The sequence below is a fragment of the Drosophila erecta genome, unplaced genomic scaffold, assembly GCF_003286155.1.
Source record: "Drosophila erecta strain 14021-0224.00,06,07 unplaced genomic scaffold, DereRS2 tig00000055-arrow-pilon, whole genome shotgun sequence".
NCBI lineage: Eukaryota > Metazoa > Arthropoda > Insecta > Diptera > Drosophilidae > Drosophila > Drosophila erecta.
The window spans coordinates 12,104,918-12,125,000 of record NW_020825200.1 but is presented as its reverse complement, the minus strand read 5'-3'; the positions used below and the strand labels follow the sequence as shown (position 1 = coordinate 12,125,000).

The 20,083-nt window shown below is 41.2% G+C and overlaps 1 protein-coding gene across 3 annotated transcripts in view; it reads left to right on the top strand.

The window, feature by feature from the left end:
* LOC6540795 (disintegrin and metalloproteinase domain-containing protein 10) overlaps positions 1–20,083 on the top strand; it is an 81,033-nt gene that overhangs the window by 50,998 nt on the left and 9,952 nt on the right. For all 3 annotated transcript variants that reach the window (XM_015159467.2, XM_026978231.1, XM_001969561.3), the window contains 2 exons: positions 2,281–2,477; positions 2,540–3,071. In XM_015159467.2, coding sequence (XP_015014953.1) covers positions 2,281–2,477; positions 2,540–3,071 — 729 coding nt within the window. The remainder of the gene's footprint in view (positions 1–2,280; positions 2,478–2,539; positions 3,072–20,083) is intronic.

The following is a 20,083-nucleotide window of genomic DNA, read 5'->3' as shown; positions in this document are numbered from 1 at the left end:
TTGTTTTCATGGCTTGGAAAAGTCGGGCACAGCCAGTCACCACCGTGTTTGTTGTTTACTTCGTGTTTGTGCTGGCCTTTTCTTTGGTCAAGCGCATTTAGCCATATTCAATTTTCCGCAATCACCCCCTTTCCCATGAAAGCAAGTAGCGAAAGTAGTTTCTAGCGGGTTTTTCTTCTTCCTCGATTGTTTTTTTTTTTTTTAGTTTTTCTATTTATTTGTGCCAGTTGTGCAGCAGCTGAGCAGAGAAGCCCAGGGGGAGGAGTTCGATGGGAAATAAAAAGAGCTGGCCGGAAAAACCGGAAAGCAACAGGCAAAATGTAAGTCAAGGTGTCACTGATTGGGATAAATTCAAAGCTTCAAATTGATGTCATGCTGGCAGTGAAAACTATTCTGCAAAACATCACCTACCCCTCTGAGTACTTTGATCCAATATTAAATATTTTTCAATTGTGTGCTTGAATGCAACAAGTAAATACGTGATTTTAAAATACGAAACTTAAAGTGAATGTAAAGCCTATTTTTAAGATTAGTTTACATTACTTTCACTATTGAATGTCAAATTTTTAGTGCGTTTTCGTGACCATTAAAATCTCACTTTCTGTAATTTCGCGGAATCTATTGATGCCACCTTTCGCTTATTTTTTCGAGCAATTCTTTTCCCCTCGGTGTTTTAGCTTTGTTTAATCAGTTGCTGAGAGGGCTTTCCGCATTGTTGAACCACAGGGAACGATGCTGGGTAAACCTTTGTACCGTTTTGTGGGTCAACTAGTTAAATGACCCCTTTGGCCAAGGGATCCCTTACATTTCCCCACTGCTGCAGGTTGTTCCCTTTTATTCTGGCTTGATTCATCATGACGTTAGCACAAAAAGAAACGTACAAAAATCGTTGTTTAATGTTTGCTTGAACATTCATTTTAATTACCAAGCACTCAGCCCCTGCCCCTATATTACTCGTTTTTAGAACCTTTGGCGCTTATTTCGTGATGGAGGGATTTTTTCCTGATACTTTTTGGCTCTGTGTAATTTTTCTGACAGTCGTTTTGAAGTGGAACCCGCATCCTGCCAGTTCGCTTTTATGTTTCTTTTAAGCTTATATTATTTTTCGTTGGCCAAATTTTAATTAATTTAATGCCAAATAAGGACTGACCAAACTAATGATGCTACGTGCCTTTAATCCACTATGGTAATGCATTCAAAAAGAATTAAAAATAGACGAATGTTAAATTAAAGGCATTTACTTTTTCACCCCTTTGTTAAGTTTCCAAAAAGTCTCTTACCCACTCCTAAAAAATGTAACTGTTTCTTTAAACAGAAAAACTACAATTTATAAGATCGGAACAAAACATAGCTGGAACATTTTGCTTTTTTTGGGACCACAGCCATCCATGAGCTGCACACTCTAGTTGGCAACACACTCCATTAGGTAAACAGGCGGCCTTGATGGCCGGGGCTCTTAGCCCTAACTGGCAGACGAAAATTCCCTGTTAAGTAATGCAGTTATGCGTGCAACTGTGTGCGTTGTAAGTGCATTAAAAACGTTGTGGCAACTTCAACTGGCCAGGAGGAAAAGGACGCAAAGCGACGCCTTGCATGCCATTTTCCTGTCGTCCTTGCTTGCCTTTCCATTTTTCCAGTCCATCTGCCAAAATAAATATGTTTGCGGCAGTCGGAGAGCAATCCAGTAACGCCCACACACAGAAGTGCCACTTGCCATCAGTTAGGCAGTTGGCTGTGGCATGTGCTGAAACTACTTTTAGTCATCACAGGGCCACTGCAATAGTAAATGCATTACGGAAAGCTGCAGCACACCAATACCAACGCCAATACCAAGACCATACTATCCCTTATTGCATAAATGCAATCAAATGTTAAAAGTATTAAGTGAAGGTAGTGTTCGAGCGCTGACAAGGATGTGAAAGTAATCAAAGGACTTTCAGGCCAGTCCTGGCTGCTCCTGAGATGGACATAAACACATCGAAAGTCTGGTGTGGACTGGTCTGGTTGGTGTGGTGTTGTGTTTCAATTTCCGGTTTTCAATTTAATTTCAATTGCGGTTATCAAATTGTTTCTCGGTTTTCTTTCTGCAATCGATTTTCAAGATTTAACAAGCAACGGTTTTTCATGCAGTTTTTCATTTCTGCTAAACTATTTTTATTCACCAATACTGCAATCAAATTTTATTTGCTTTGATTTTAAGAAAAGCCTTTTGGCATATTCTCTTATTGAAAAAGCTTACACTTTATATTAATATGAACCTATTTCTCGCTTTCATTACAGGTCATGAGCGACTTAACGAATACATATCCCACTATGAAACACTCGACTATGATCACGAGCACATCCGAGCTAGTCACAATAGAGCGCGACGATCAGTGACCAAAGATCATTATGTACATTTAAAGTTTGCATCACATGGAAGAGACTTCCATCTTAGATTAAAACGTGATTTAAATACATTTAGCAATAAGTTAGACGTGAGTATGGCTATCTAAATCAGCCGAACGTGTATTCTAATGTTTGCACTTTGTATTTGCAGTTTTATGATAGCAAAGGTCCCATTGATGTCTCCACGGATCATATCTATGAGGGCGAAGTGATAGGGGATCGTAATAGTTATGTATTTGGTTCCATACACAATGGGGTATTCGAGGGTAAAATTATAACGGAACGTGATGCCTATTATGTTGAACATGCCAAACATTATTTTCCCACAAATCGCACGGCGACAACAACACCACCAACATCGACGACATCCTCAGCAACAACAGCCACAAAAAACACACAACCAACACGGCCTTTGGCCAAAAGCAACACCAGTACTACTGCCGCTAATACTAAGACAGAGAACTTTATAAAGAAAATTGCTGAATCCACAACGACGAGCCACCAGCTTCCAGAGTATTCCGAATCGTCGTCGTCGTCGTCGTCGTCGACATCAACATTCCCACCCACAACAGAGTATTCCGAGGACGAGGAAAAGGAGCGTAATGCCGAGGACGAACTTGATTTTCACTCCATTATCTACAAGGAGTCACATGTCGAGGACGCCTACGAAAATGTGCGCGAAGGTAAGTCGAAATAAGTTGCTTTTCCCACTTTTCAAAAGTAAGTTGCCAGCCGATGCAGAAATGAAAAATACCCCTAGCACATTGTTAAATGTGATTTATTTAGCCGGCTAGCATCTCGCCGTAAAGTTTCAGACTTTATTTTGTACTTGTACTCATTCATGGTTCCTTCAACGTTTCGAGGATGGAGACACCAGTCAGGCTTGAAATTGTTTGATAACATTTCGTTTCTGTTTTGACACCTGAGTTATGACAAGTCGCGAGTGGCTGCTAATCATTTCGCATGCGCTCATCTCTTCAGTTGGCTGTCAGTTTGTCAAGCCTCACAATTTTGATAAAAACTGTGTGGGGCTCGGAAGTTGTAGGGCTTAACAACTTGTTTGTCGGAGCAGTGAGAAATCTGGCTGTAGAGCTTAGCTAATGTCACGGTAGCTTCGGAGCTTCGATAAATATGATTTGAAAAACGTTGTCCTTGATGTCTTTTCCTTGTACAGTGCATACATATGTGTTTTAAAACATTACCTCACCCACTTCTAGAAAAATTTGTATTTTAAAAAATTATTTCAAGTTCACTATAACTTACTAGAGTTCATGTAAAAGTACGGAGGAAGTAGTAAGGGGTATCTGATAGTTGTGTCACTCGACTACAACGTTCTCTCTTGTTTTTAAGTAACATTTTTTTTTAAGATTTATTTTTAATTTAAATTTTATGATGTCTAGCAAAAAGAAGACAGTTCTAATTGAAAGTCAAAGTTTTCCAAATTCTGAAACAATGTTTTTCCTGCCCAATTAGAATATGTCGACTGGAATTGAAACGAAAACTGAGTATATAGTTAGAGTTTTACGCCGCCAATGGCGATGGAAACTTTGATCCGTCAGCTGTGCCGACACAGAAGCGACAGAAAAACTTTCGTACCGTTGAAATCGGCAAAACGGGCAACGTGCAGCAACGTATTTCATGGTTTATGCAAAAAAGCGAAACCCAGCGACTTCATTTTAAAAGCAAGCCACGCATGAAGCGCCGTATAAAGCGAAGAAAATAAGAGGAATATTCTCCTCTAGCCGGTTCAATGGTCAATTTTTTATGCAACTCGTCGGCAACAATGGTGCCACCAAAGAAGGTGTGCCTGCCCCCAGAATCGCACACACTCGAACGTACTCGTACATAATATCGCTGCAACAATGACACTGACAATGAAAAGTTGCAACTGCAAAACTGAAAAAAAGCGGATGCATCGTCGTGGTTATTGTGCAGGCAGCGCCGCCAACTATGACGACATCAGCTTCCAGACCGGCGGTTACTTTACACACGTGCACTGTCCGAAAATGTTGCTCTTGTTGTTAGATATACAGATATATCTCAGCAGTACTGTTTAAGGGGTATTAAATTACTAAAAATATAAAATTTTCCCATTATCTACAAATAATCATTTGTAGCTAATGCATTGTATTCAAAGATCAAATAATTATATATGTCCACATCGAAAAATATTATAACCATATAAGATCGAGTGTTAAAGGGTAGCAAATAAATCGATTTATTTTCTAGAAGTGCAAGCAAAAACGTTCCCATAACCATATAAAGTTGTTGCAACAATAGAAGAGGAAGAATCTAATGCATAGCTAAACAAGTGAAATGGGAGCAATGGTGGCTATTTTGGTTGAGCTGCACCATAGAGCAGCTTTGTTGGCAAACTTGTTCCCTTTTTGACAATCTACAACCCATTGTTGGTGCTGGCAAAAATTGTATGCAATTTGACATTCCCAGAAAAACACACACATGCACAGGGAATCAACAACAACACTTGACAAAACTATAGTCATGGGTGCATTTAGCCAAGTCGCAAGTGTATATATGTGATGTGTTTTTTGGGGGTGCGGCGTAATCAGTTTAATGAGCTCACACACGGGCCACACCCACCGCCCACCTGTCAGCTTATTCAGTGCTATTCAGTTTGATTGTTACTCCTGCACATTTTGATTGATGTAAAGTGCAAATTCCGATTAAAACAACGAACTTGACATTCCATTATATTAAATCGCTGTTATTTACTTAGATCGCATTACAAGGCAATTAATTGGCTTGCATTTGAAATTAAATGTTTCCATCACAATTACAAAATTAAAGCGTCTCAATCAGTTTTAAAATTTATTTCGATTTTTATTTCGAACAGCAGATAACCATGTGAGTAATATTGTGTTTTAAAGCTCCATTTATTGGTAGCCTTTTTCACCAACCTAACGATACATCTTAATCGTTCGAATGACTCAGGGCTCTGGCTACTATTATTAAATGGCACAATTAAGTGCTCAAAGTTGACATGACAAGCGTGGAAAGTAAAACAGCGGTGTCAAAGGTTTTTCCACACAACTGCCATTGGTCACTTAGTCGCGGGGAGCGGAACATAAACTTTAATTTGTGAAAAGTGCAAAATGGTCGCCTTTGCCACTCGCGCCACTCGGCGCGCGCTTACTCATTTTCTATTTATGAGTTTTTGCTACCCCCTAGTTCATAGTAACCCGCATATTTCGCCTGGTTTTTTCCCCCTTAAGTTTTGCCTCCCCAGCTGGTCCAACTTTATTAGCCTCGGTAGTAGGGAGGCAAGTGTGTCGCGAGGTGTTTATGATTCTGGAGTTATCAGGAGTTTCTTAACCCACTGGCGACGCACACTCACACACAACACCACCGCACTTTTAATGCCATTTTAGCAGCATATTAACTTTTGTAGTGGAAATGAGCAGTCGTCGACGGACCCTAGATTACATTGTTGGTGTGTACACACTCATTCATCCATTTTAAGGGGGTGCCGGCGACAAGGGGTGCGTTAAGTGCGTGTTAAAACCGACCAAGCGGCGCACGCACATTGCTTATCCGCCCCCTTGGCTGGCCCTAACCCCACCCTATCCACCACCCAGTCGATTTTCCCAGCCAACCCATTTATAGCCCCTAGCTGGCACAATGTCTCGCTGCTCCACTCCCGCCAACTTGCAGGCAGCCAAGTTACGAAGCGTGAGCCCGGCGACCCCAGAAGCAGCCAAGGGGTTAACATACGCCGCAACACAAGTACTCAATTACACTGGCAGAAAGTCATCAAAGTTTGGTTGCTCAAAAATATATGTGAAACTAAGCAAGTTAGGGCTTTCTAGAAAGATTGGGTAGATAAACTTATGGTACCAAGCTTTGATAAGAAAAATAAACTGATTAAAACTAAACTACCTTTGAATGAAGATAAGAACTTCCGCGCACAAAATCTTTATGGTATTTTGTGTTATATGCTCTACAACAACAGTAATCTACAAGAAAATAAATCTGTCGTATATAAATCTTCAATAAATCTTGCATTTTTTCAGTGCACCCAAGTGCAATGTGTTCTTGAACGTTGCCTTAGCTGCTGTTGCCTGGAAATCACAATTTATACACAATGTTGTAATATAATTTTTGCACAGCAAAACAGAAAGCAGCTCGAGTGGCACATTGTTTGCTGGCGTCACTGTTGCTCCTTATATAGTACTCCTCGACAGGATCCGCTCCTTGCAACCCCTCAACCCATTCCATTCCACTCCATTCCATTCAATTCCATTCCACTCCCCAGTTTTCCGGTTATCCTTCGGGTTCTCGAGAGCATTGACCATGCCTGTGGGAACTTTATGTGCAGTCGCTGCAAGTGCCATAAATGCAATGCGGCTCACATTTATTTACGACTATTTGATTGCACTTGCTATAACACTATGCAAATTTATAGAAAAATGCGTCCCCCGCACAACAGCTGCCCCGCACTCGACTCATTCCTTCATTTCGGCCAGGAGGCCCATTAACTTTTCCTGAACTGTGAACTTATTGGCGCATAAATGTCAATGACACGCAGATGTTTTAAACTCGATTCATTTCGAGTTGTATAAACTGGGCTTCAACAAAGAAGGGTAATAGTTGCGACTGTTAAAACTTTAAATAAATAGTTTTGTGCTTAATGAGCTGCTGCTGTTCTTTTATTTCCTTGATTAATGAGCAGCCATTTCGGGAATCTGAAAGTTGGAAGGCAAAAAATTCTATTCATTAGTTTTGCTATCATTCATGTGGCGTTCCTCTCTTCTTGAATTTCGGGCAACAAAATTCCAACGAAAACTTGTATCATCGACTAAGTATTTGAATACAATTTTCTCCAGCGCAATGCTGATGGGTATCGTGTTGCTATGAATATGTATCAGTCAACGATGCATGAAATAAGCAGCCAAAAATACATAAATACAGGATTTACGCCGCGTTTCGATAACGATGATGCCACGGGGGCAATGTTGACGTTGGCATAACATACAATAATTTCCGGTATTTGATAGCAGCAGCAGCAACGAAAACCGAGGGAAGGAGCCGCTTTACACAGGACCATGGAATGGAGTTTGCAGTTGTAAACAAACAAATTTCATGCTACGTTGCACAAGTAACTTCACCCGCTTCCCCACCTTGCCCCATAGTTCTTATGATAAGGGAGCGATGGATAACATTCACAAAAAAAAAAAAAATAAAGAATGGATGGCCAAATTGACATGCGACAGTCATAGCCGGAAGTTCTACTTTCTCGCTTTTTCCGTTTTTTGGGTAGTTTATTTGATACTCTCGGATTGTAGTACTTTTTGGGATGTTAGTGTATTTCCTTACTATATATTACAGTAATATAAAAATATAACATAATTATTAGTAATACATTCCGTTTTATTCTAAAAGGCAAATGACTCGGCTGCAGCTCAATACAGGGTATCTAATAGTCTCATAACCGAACTAGTCTAGACTCTAGAGCTTTCTACGTTGTTTTTTTAGCAAATCGGATTGAAATCAGACAACAGCACAGAAGCCAACCGACGGCCATGTTAATTGGCAACGCCGCCGACTGAAGTGGCCACGAAAGGGGGAATATTGAAATCAAATGCGTTGGAGCACAATGGCCTCGCCTGTGATAGGGTTTGTGATTGGGCGGCAGTGGGGGGTCGAGCTGCTCCGGCGGAGTGGGTGGATGACCCCTTCAATCTGCTGCCCAGCGGCGGTTGGATGAATCCATTTTGCATGCGTGGCGACATGTGTCAACTTCTATTAAGTTACCGTTGGTCATTCAACCCGCGGTCACCGACAGAGTCTCCCGCAACTTTTCAGACTCTGCGGTCAGCAGTTGTTTGTTAGAACGGGTGTTGCTGCAGCACCATGTTCACAGACTTTCCATTATTTTGTATTTGCGGTGTCAAGTGGGTGTACATGGATCATTTTAGAGCTCTTGAAGTGTTCTGACTCATTCTCATATCAATACTACTATTAATACTTCATGTATTACTATAATCACTTATTTCAAACAGAACCACGTACTTTATATTTTCAAAAAGTATTATCGCTGTCCAACTTACTGTACATACTGTATGTATAGATAAATATATATTTAAATATAATATAAATATTAAATATGCATACATAAATATTTTATGATTGCTAATACTGTGTACGGGGCTCGAATTTTCCGATGAAAATTTGCCTCATGCCAAATTCCGATTAATAAGCCACATTAATAGGCCTCGTTCTGCCACATACGATCCGCTTATAATTTAACCATAATGTTGCCCTGACTCCTCAACTGGCAGTGGAATGTGCACCGAACATTTCCAATCAAATACGATTTCGAGCATGCAAATCAACTAGCCAGCAATCGCAGTCGGTTTCCTGTCTATTACACTGAAAGGGCAACAACTGAACTGGACGAGCTAATTACAAAGCAGCTCACCAGAAATGGGTCATCTGCATCGTTAGTTGCTGCTGAATCTCAATTCAAATCTGACCGCATAATTACAATGCAAAAGTCAACAAAAATCAAGTGCAGATGCAAGCGCAGATACAGATACTGACACACAAATTGCAATTAGAAGTGACAAATTACGAAAGGCAACGAGAGCCGAATGTAAAAACTGTCAGATAAACATTCATATGTTTTATTTTGTAACTGAACAGAATGCATATTAAAGTTTAATTATTTCCATACTTCTGTGCCGTTATGTATGAGTGCTTCCATTTTGTTTAATACTTTTGTTTTTTTTTTTAGCTGACACGAGAAAAATTTGTTTGCTGCAAACTTTTGTACCACTATCTTTTATGTTTTTTGTCAGTTGTCTGAAAATTGTTGTTTGCCAACCGCACAACAATTGCATTTGATAGAGGAGCGACCCCCGTGCCGCTGGTATGGAAATTGCGGTTAATTGAATTCACTGAACTGGGTTCACAGTCAGCTGCTACTGCCGTTGACCGCTGCCCCATGTGCTTGGCATATTGTCCCCCACTACCCATCACCCACCACCCACCAACCACGCACCTCCCCCCCCACCATCGCCATATGTGAAAATTAATTGAAGTTGTGCAGTTTTATGGGGTTTCGCAGCGCTGACCAACGCAGAACAGCGGACAACAACCGGCGACAACGACAACGACAACGATAACAACGACAACGACTACCAAAAATTTCGCATGACTAACTTTTTATGCCCGACCTCACACCGGCGGCAAAAAGTATGTATGGGTGGTTACTTTTTATAAGCACTCCGAACCGTTTTTATGAGCACCACACCACCACCTCAGAAATGACCATTGTCATTGTCCAATGTCCACAGTGTTTATTATTTTTACGCTTTACTTTTAATTGACATTTGTGGCAGCATAATGAATCGCTGATATGGAACATGCCAACTTTTCATATTTCATGTTTGGCCAAACTTATCCCTCCTGTTTTTGTCCTTAAACACGGACTGAGTTTTGTATGCATGCTCACTTGGCGAAGGTTGAAAGTAGTGAGGCTGAGCTCTTGAAAATCTGACGGAATATTATACTTAAACATGTACTGGCAATGCACTGTGGGTTTATTAAAAAACTCAAACTTGTTTAATTGCCTAAATTTATTTGGACAAGCTCTATGAAGCTGGATTAAACGAATCATTGTTGCAAAACCCTCCTTAGTCACCCTTTAGTATCTCACTTAGTATGCATTCCATGAAGCTATGTTCAGTTCCGTGCTGTTGCCCTCGACTCCGAGCAGCCATCCCCCGAGCTCGGATTTATCCATAATGTCGCTTCTGTGGAACCTCTGTCCTCTTGGGGCATCCGACTCGTCAGGCTGACTCATCCTCCTCGCGGTGGCTTCTTGTGATACACTTCGTTTGGTTTTGTTGCTCGAACCCTTTTGTTTGATGTTATGCACAGTTGTTGCTGTTGCTGTTCAGTCTATGTGGCGTGAAAATTTAAATTAGATTTTAAAATTTAATATATGTTTTTGGCAAATTAAAATGTGCCATAAGCAACGCACGTCGCAGCCTGAGTGAATTTACCTTCAGTTTTCCGCCAGATTGCGAGTGCAGTTCAGATCAGAGAGCGTGAAAACATTTCGCAACATTTAAGTCGCTTTTAATGGCTTTTTTGTCTAGCTGGTACTGGCGACCAGCATCATCGTCATCATCATCATCATCGCCATCACCATCACCATTCTATGGCAGGCAAACACACCTGATGAAAGTTCCCAGCCATGACATTGTGTGTTGCTCTGTCACTTCAACGGGGATCGCTTTTATTTTTCAGCAGCTATTTTCGGGATGGGGTTGCAACTAGATTGCACATTTGTGTTGCATGCCACTTTGATTGCCTTGCCGAAACGCAACATGTCTGCGAATTGGGTTGTTATTGCCGATATATCACAATAAAGCAATCTGTCATCATAATCGTGGGATATGGAAGGGGAGTGATGGGGGATAGCATCTTGCTCTTCATCTAATGTGGTCATCAAAAACGGTGACATTTTGACGTATAGTGCATTTTATACTATGACGTATACGATATACGAATGTACTGTTTTCACTCATTTTTAGTGATTAAATAAATAAATGGCTGAATAAATGTTTGCTTTAGCTCTTCATTGCACTTTAGATTAGACGGCAAATATTTTTAATGGATTATTGTTAGATAGCGCTGAAAACGAGGCTCAGCCGCATTTATTTTCACATTTTGCAGCCAGAGACAGACAGAAAAAGAAATAAAATATATATATAAATTGACGGAAATTAGATTTATGACCATCATGCTTTCTATGCCAAGCTGTGTTGGTATATCAATTTAATTCAAACATAAAAACAAAAGAATTTTTCGTAAATATCAAATTCTCGAATGCCAGTACTTTCTGGTGCACGAAAAAACTTTCTTAAAGTTTTTAACTAAGCTTATTATTCTTCAAATAAACTAGACAAGAAAAGTAATGGCATAAATTTTGTGTACTTGCACATATTTATTATAAAAAGAATCTTCAGTATTCCCTTAAAACGTAGACCTTTTTAAAATGAGTAAATGCCTTATATACCCTTTTTAAGCACCGCTCCATAAATACGAGGTACCAATAGCAAAACCGCATCATCCGAACATATCAGGACGAAATGAAACGGTGCAACGATTTTATTGACGCAACGGAATGGGATAATCGGGAGTGGAGGCAGCGGAGATGTGGATGTCGAACAATTCAATTTACCACAAACTCGTTATTTTGGGGAATCCGGCCCCCCAACCGTACCCCTCGTACCCCTCAACCCCTCAACCCGTAACCCCATAGCCCCATAGCCCCATGCTCGTATCCACAGCGCCAGCACCTGGACCGCGGACAGCGCTCAAACCAATAATTGTAGCCGGCAGGTGTGGACGGAGTACGGAGTACCGGGGTGCAAAATGTATTTAAAATCTGTTGGCGTCATCAACGAAATGGGGACATTTTCTGGTTTTTCGGGGAGATGGCCACCACACTACGAATCTGGCAAATATTTATGCAAATGTTTGGCTGCAGTACTGTTGCCACTCTTATCCAAACTGTCCAGGTGACAGCAGCACAACGGGGATGCGTTGGAGTCGAGGCGAGTCCGCAGGCGAAATGGGTCCAAGGTTTTGGGTGTGAGACGTTCGTGATTCTGTGCGAGAAATATTAAATTAATCGTTGCGGTTGACGTTGCACAAGATGGCATTCCTGTGGAAAGGATAGCTCTTTAAAATGCCGTAGATTTTCAGTTATCTAGCAAATAGATTTAACATTCAAGCCTGTGTTATCAGCACTGGCTAGAAAAATAAAACCTCTTAGGATATGTGTGTGCAGCAATAGTATTTGATTTCAGATTTCAAATAAATTACTTGTAAAATGTGTATGCACACACTGAGTAAGCCGAGTAAGCAATCGCAACTTTTACAATCAAGAGTTAAACAGAAGTTTATAATATCGTGCGACCACATGGCGTATGCATAATGTGTCCAAATGGGTTTTACCAAGCATTACATGGCTCCAGAAAGTGGGCAAGCATGTGGAATTATGATAAATATGTATAAGCACCTACATACGAGTATGTGCAAGAAGACAAACATCAGCTAGAGGAATAAGCTGGCTGCTTTGGCCAATGTCTTGGAGCATAATTCGTGCGGAATCTGTAGTGGAGTGCCTGCAGTTGATGTCCTTGCAACAGCTGCAGCACCAGACGGAATTTAAACAATTTTAAAATTCCCACACACACACATGGTGTTTACCAAGGACATTGCTCTTGGCCCAACTTCAAAATATGCATAAATCTTGTGCTGAAAATTTATATTTACATGTTGCTCGTGCTATTTAACAACATTTGGTCATCACGACCAGGCCGGGGCAGCCACATTATACGGCTTCCTCTGCATTGCTCTGCACTTCAGTTGCTGCGGCTTCCTTCGAAAGTTTTGCGTTTTAACACTTTGCAACTGTCCACTGCGTTTTGGGAGGATGTTGTCGCAGCTTCTGCTACAGCTTGCTACAAGTTGTTTGTTTTATTACAAGTGCCAAATAATTTAACTGCTAAATTATTAAATTTCCCTGTGAATGGTCGCTTGTCTGAGTTGGTGTGTTCATGTGGGGGAATTTATGCATATTTATACATACATGTTGGCTGCTCTCGTTTGTTGTGGTCATAAATTTGCTGGTGACCAACCGCCTTGGGAGGCCAGTGTCAGTTCAATGGGCCATTTGGGGAATCTGTTTGCTCGTACAGACATCTATAAATACGCACATGTTTGAGTTTAATTAAAATGGACATTAGATTGTTGGGCGAGTGCCTGCGCATACGAATATATGCAAAAATACATCTTTTGAATGGAAGATGGGTAAGGCACACACTGTGTAGAGTACACCATGAAGAGATTGCCTTCAATAGGCTCTAATTAACATGTTCCTCATATGCAGACTCGAACTTGTCGTATATCTGCAGCTCAAGGAGCGCGGCAAGGACATCGTTGGATCCCTATACCCTGGGATAAAACGGGGCAGTCATCGAAGGGAAATCCGGGCATTGAACACTTCATTTAGCAAGTTTAAATTGAAGTGAAAATTGCGGTTGGCTGGGACTCCAACACTGCTCACAAATGTTTATAAGAATGTTTATAAAAATCATGTATAAAAATAACACTTTCTTGTCTTGATGTATACTTTCTTAAGCACCTCATTTGGTATGTGGAATTATAAATTTGTAAATGTAAGCCTTGTAAAACCCCAATTAGACGGTGTTTTTTCGAGTATACAAGTACTTGCGCCAACCTGTAACGACAAAAGCAACATCAACCATCGATTATGGTAGGCAACCTCTCAAACCAGACTTTCAGCCAGGATAGAAGGGAAAGCCGAAATAGACGGGGATTGTTAGTCGCCCGCTGGCTGTCATGCGGTCTTTTTTAAGTGCTTTACGGGTTATTTTCGGGGCACGGTGGTCGGAATTTCGGAAGGGTGTCAGGCACTCGATAATGACGATGACAACGACTACGACATTGGCAACTCTGTTGTCATAGGCGACTCTAACTGCTGCCAAACACACAAACGTGGCCTCTTGTGTCCTGCGGTTCGGAAAACGTAGCAGCCTCTTGAGTGCTCCAATTGAATTTGAAACAAGTTTCAAATTGTTCGCATTGGCCTCCAGGGATTATACTCAGCTAAATCCTTTGTGGTAAACCCGAAAATAAGGTGAATTCTGTTGGAAAACATATAACTAATTAGTGTAATGCAGCCGAATGCCTAATACCAGTGCTGCAGTTTACTTTTTACAATAAGAATAATAACAATACTTGTAAAATAGTTAAATCCCCCATGTCTACAATATCTTTGAATATATATGTACGTGCTAAGCAACAGCCGCTCTTAAACTCAACACCTCACACCAAGTTGCCAACATGACAAAGGGCATAATGCACTTCTTAACAGTGGATTACTTGGGGAAACCTATAGACTATAACCACAGCCATAAACCACTTTTATCATGTCCCTGCACAAAGATTCTCACTCCCCACATCGACCAAACAGCACCCACCCAACATTACTGGCCATCCTTATTTCGACTGGCCGTCTGACTTGGCCGAATCTCCCCACTTTTGGCCAAATGGGCCAGGAAACTCCTTTCTGCTTATCCGACGTCTCCCTCTGGCAAAGGCTATGCCAAAATTTCAACCCAACCGGGCAAGTAAATATTTCCAGTTTTCGGCCACAAATGCAATTGGGCTTGATGATATTTGTTGCTTCCGTTTTGGTTTGCAGTTGGGGAAATGAAGCTAGTGCAGTTATTTTCTGTAGTACACTGTTGTCTTAAACTGGCAACGGTATCCGATACTTTCCTCTTTAAACAGTTTTATTATAGAAATATGTTAAATGCTATTAATCCATATTGACAATTTTGTTGCCTTGTTAGAAGCCGACCTTTGGTGTTGGCTATGATTTTTGTGCATGCTTTACTTATACCTTATAAAACTATTTAATGTATCGATGTATCAAATGTCTCAATATTTTCTTAAACTATACTTAAAATATTCATAAACTGTGATATTCAATACGGCTTGCAACGTTACTTTCAGCTGGCCACACTCTATATTGTCAATCACTATCAGTTAGCCCATAAGTTTCATGTGTCGCAACCAGTTTTCTGCGGCCCTCTTCAGCCACCTGTCCCTACATTGATATAAATGTATACAAGTGTGAGTATGTGGGTGCGTGGGCTTTCAAACATGTACCACCGAATAAGGCTCTCCATTTATTTTATGGCCGAGCTGCATGCAATGAAAATTCCCAACAATTTGGTTTGCCCAACACCCCACCACCCCATCACCATCCATTCCATTCCACAGCCCTTGTCCATATGGTGTCGGCCACATTCTCCGGATTGGGTGGCTCAATATCCCCACATTTGTGCATTCTCGGATGTCTTATCAGTGCCAGCCTTAGGCACAGGGCTCCGAACATAGTTTAGTTTAAAATTCCGGGGCGTATTCCTCGTCCACGATGAGAAATTCTGTGTGCCTGCCTGTGTGACTGCCTGTGTGCCAGGTCCTGCGTTCAATGTCAGGCTGTACTGGTCCCAGTGGTAGCTTGTGCTTTGTGTGACAAGTCGACATATTTCTCTTGGTTTTTGGACCGGGCTTGTTGATATTGCACTTTGCCTTGCATGCAAAATGCTGCCTACAAGGAGTTGAAGCAGCTGCACACCAAAGGAGCAGGTCAAAAGCCAAACAGTTGCACTGCCGAATGAACTTTTCTAATTCCATGAGCAGCAGAGCAACCAGGAGAGCCACTAACCTAACCCAACCTGCAGGACCATCACAGGACCAATCAGACTGGGATCCTGTGGCTCGTTTCCATTTGCCTGACAGGGGAAATTATTCCGTCGTTAATTAGTGCCTGATACAGAGGAGCCGGCCTATACATTTGGCTTATTTCTCGACCATTTAGAGCCAGGCATCAGAGCTCTGTCGTTTAGGAAACTTTTTCTTTTCCATTTGCCCCTAAGTCAAACCATGAACCGCCATCACCATCACCATCACCACCATCATCGTCAACGCCATCATCATCGTCATCGGCATCGTCAACGTAGTCGATGTCCTTGTCATCGACCGCCTTTAGTTTGCACTTGACCACAAATTGCTCGGCTACCGTTTGCTTTTGCCTTCTAACTAAGCTTTTGTCGTTCGACTTCAACGTCCATTCGCACAGATACAAATTTTGTTTATCTTTTGCTGGCACTTGAGTTAAGTCGAGCTGAGTGCAAAGTTACGGATGATTGGGAGTGGAGATGCGGATGCGAAAACGAATACGAGTACGAATTCGAAAGCCAAGATGAGTTCTGACAGCTGCGACAATTAGGCTTCTATCCCTCTTCTTTCGAGTCCTTTGTAATTTGAAAGCCCTGCATTGAATAACCCAATTGGAGTTGATTGTGACATGTTTTCCGGCTCGCAATGCAAGTGAATACGAAATTAAACTTTGTAATTTAAATTGAATTTATTTGGGGAAATCAAATAAAATCAAAATGAAACAACTTCCTAATTTAATAGACAAGCATCTTTTAATATTTAGCTTATATAAATAATTTATGCTTTTCTACCGCAAATCCATTACCATTCAAAACGAAATACTCCAAGTCACCAAACATATGTAGAGCCCACAAAAACTCCATGCATACGTACCATATCACTGTTTTGATCAATGTATTTAATATTAATGTGTTCTGGTGTGACTAAGACCAGATGGAGAAAGGATAGATGGGTCAGAGGGTGTAATTCATTCAAAAGAAGGCCAAAAGGCCGGGCCAGAAAAACTAATTTGTATGCGGAAGGCAGCGGGTGTCGCCAAACGGACGGACTTTCGTTCTGTTGGACGTTTTGTTTCGCTTTTTGCCTTGGACGCGGCCAAAATGCGTAATCTTTTTTCTAGCCCAACGTGGCTTTGGTTTTCCTGAGTGTGGCTTTATGCGAAAGTGTCAAAGCGCAGGTGACGACGATGACGGCGACACTTTTTGCTGGAAAGTGTGACAACAACGGAAGGCTGTCGCCACGGGCAAAGGACATTAGTTATCCATATGGGTGGGAGGATGGTAGGTCATGGATATGGCCCCTAAGGCATGTTTAGAGTCCTTGGGCGTTGAAAAGCGTTAAATGTCATTATACCAATGGAATGCAGACTAAATACTCGAATCGAATATGGTTGGATATGTATTTAGGAAATTCAAGAAACACATCCAATTGGAATGTAGATTACAACAAGTAAAAACATCTAAGGGGCTAAAGATCAATTATTTTCCATTTGGATTTTCAAGATGTCAAAAAAATGCGTATACAATTCTATGCTTATGTGCAATGTCTTCTTAAAAAATCGTATGTACAGCCACTTGAATGTGTTGAACTATAAATATGCCCTATAATTTCATGATGTACCCTAATGGAACTGAGTTCTTCATTGTTCACGGCAAGCATCGCCGAACAATTGCGCAAATTAAAACATTTTTAATTAAGGCAAACATAAAAAGCGTAACAATTGTCGGGCAAACAAATAAAGTCTAAGCTGGCTAACGAAACTCGCTGACGATGCTCATGAGAACATGTGAGGGGCAGAAGGGCGGAGGGGCAGGATAAACAAAAGAAGAAATGATTAAATAAATAAACAGCAGCGGGAGCGGTAACAAGGTGGTAATCAAATCATTTACAAAATAAAAGCAAATTAGGGAAAATTGCATGAATTGTGCTCCCGACATTTACACATCCACATCTGCACATCAGCAACAGAGAGCAGGGAACATTTTTGCGATGATTTCCACTTGTTAGTGGAAAAGCAGCGCCAGCAGCAAACTCGCACATGCCACGCCCATATAATGTACGCCCACGACTTGGCCCTCAGCATTTATTGCGCCCAGATGTATGCTATATAATTTTTGAGTTTTCCGCCGCAAGCCCGCGGATTTACAATTAAATTTTTAGTCAGGGAGTCGTTAAAATGACAAAATTTAAAAGCCCCAAATTTCTGAACTAAAATTATTTTTTATTATCTGCTTAACTTATATCTTATCTTATGTTTTCTATAAAAATAGCATTTTTTAATTTATATTCTATTTCGTTTGAAACCAGATAATTTGACCAATGCTTTTATTTGTGACACAGCTGCACAATTTTCCCATTTCTATATTTTCTTTCCTTCAAAAGTATTCAAGAGTATTCGTCTGGGTTGCAACTGTGTGAGTTTGTGAACTTTTTGTTGCCTCAGATATTTGGTGTTCCTTATTCAGTTATGTTGAATTTTTTTTCGCTTTGCCTGCTCCTTATTTTGCTTTTAAAGCGTCGAAATTGTGTAAAGCGTCTGTTATGGCCTTTTGGGGTGCTGATTCAGTTTTTGGGGTTTCTTGGGGGGTGGGCTTGAATGCTCTTTGTGTGCCACCGTGGATGTGTGTGTATTTATGGGGTCCTTCGCCCTCAATTTCATTTGCAATTGAATTTGGGATTATTTTTCATTTTTGCTTGCGCATCTCACACACACGAGCACACTGGCGCAGTAAGCAAAGGCCACAAGTGGCTTGAATGGGTCCATGGTCGTAATTGGGAGCCGAAAGTGGGCGGTGGGGGTGGGCGTTGATAGTGGCAAGAAAATGAGGAGTTGGAGGTAAAAGCACAGCTACAAAAGCCGCTTGCATGTCTGAACGTCGTTTGTCTCCGACTCAAGCTAAACTTTTCCTGCTTCTGGCCCTTTTTACAATATACCCAGTACATGAATGATGTTTGGCTATGTGGGATTGTATACAGCACGTTATAGGTACTTCACTGGAGTAAGCACACAATAATCATAAACTTAAACAAAAGTATTCAGTTGGGTTAAACTAAATTGTAGTTATGTGGGATGCCTTTAAACCAAAACCCTCTACCCACTTACAGGGTATGCTGTAGTCTTGCAACGCAACCCTCAATCCCAGTTACTCGTTTTTTTTTTGTGTGTAAGGCTGCCAGGACGACAAAACCCAAGCTTGCCTGAGCCCGACTAAAGGCAACGGAAGTTGTAAAATTCATAAGTCGAGCGGGCGAGCGCGTGGCTTTTGTTCAATTGGCGCAACAAGAAAAAGGGAAAAAAAAGCAAAATAAAATCTCAACAAATAAAACGAAAATGCTGCGACATGAAACACGAAAAACAGCGAAGTAACAGTGGAAAATCTTGCACAAGTGCAAACGTCGATCTGAACTGCAGTAAAAAGATAACACAAAAGTGCACTTTAATCTCTGTGCAGAAATCTCTACGAGGCGTTGGGCGATGCGATGCAGTCAAAGCCAAAGCGAAATATGATTGAAGTGTCCTCGCGGGGTGAGGGGCTAAAAGGATGTGCAGCATGCTGGAGGCTTGGAGGCTCTGCAAGGAATGTGCGACAGCAAATGAAGCCAGTGTCGAGTGCACTCAGAAATACAATAAATGCATACTCTCTCTGTTTTATTTCTACAAATTATCTTTTATATCATTTTCTGCTCTTGCTCTCGACACTCGAATAAGAAGTGTGTGAGATATGGGCTTAAATACAATTCTGTTAAATATTAATAATAAAAATAGGCCATTTCAGTTCAAAAAAATATACAAATTAAATATTTGTTAAGGGGTTTTTAACTCTTATTAAAATTATAAAATTATTATTTTTGCATACATAAAAGCCATTCAAGCAGAGTCGACACTCTTTAGCAAATCCTGCTGATTGCTAATCCCAGCCTGCTTCACTTTCTCTGTCTGTAGGAAAAGGAGTTGTCGTGGAGCCCAGAAGCGTGGGGCACGAACCAGGATGGGGATGGGAAAAGAGCAGACGTTGAGTGGCACAGAGAAATTGGAAAAATGAAATGTGCCGGAGCGGCTCGCTCTATTACGTTGGCGATGGCGACTCAACAGCTGTTGATTGAAATGGGAAAAGGGTGTAGGGGTTGGCTTAGAGGGTGCGGCTCGGATGGAAGGGGTCAAAGGCGGGAGGGCGACCTAGCTGGCGTGGCATAAAAACCAAAAATCAGACAACATCTTCGAGTTGGCTGGGCAACATCAGATAAACCGATTGAATGCAGCCAGGGCCTCCTTGAAAACCCATAGGAGATGCAGCAACAATAAAGCTCGGCCTGAAAGTGCGGGGAAAAGCGAAAAGGAAATTCAAGCAGAAGGCGATGCAGCAAAATGAAATAAAAACGGGTC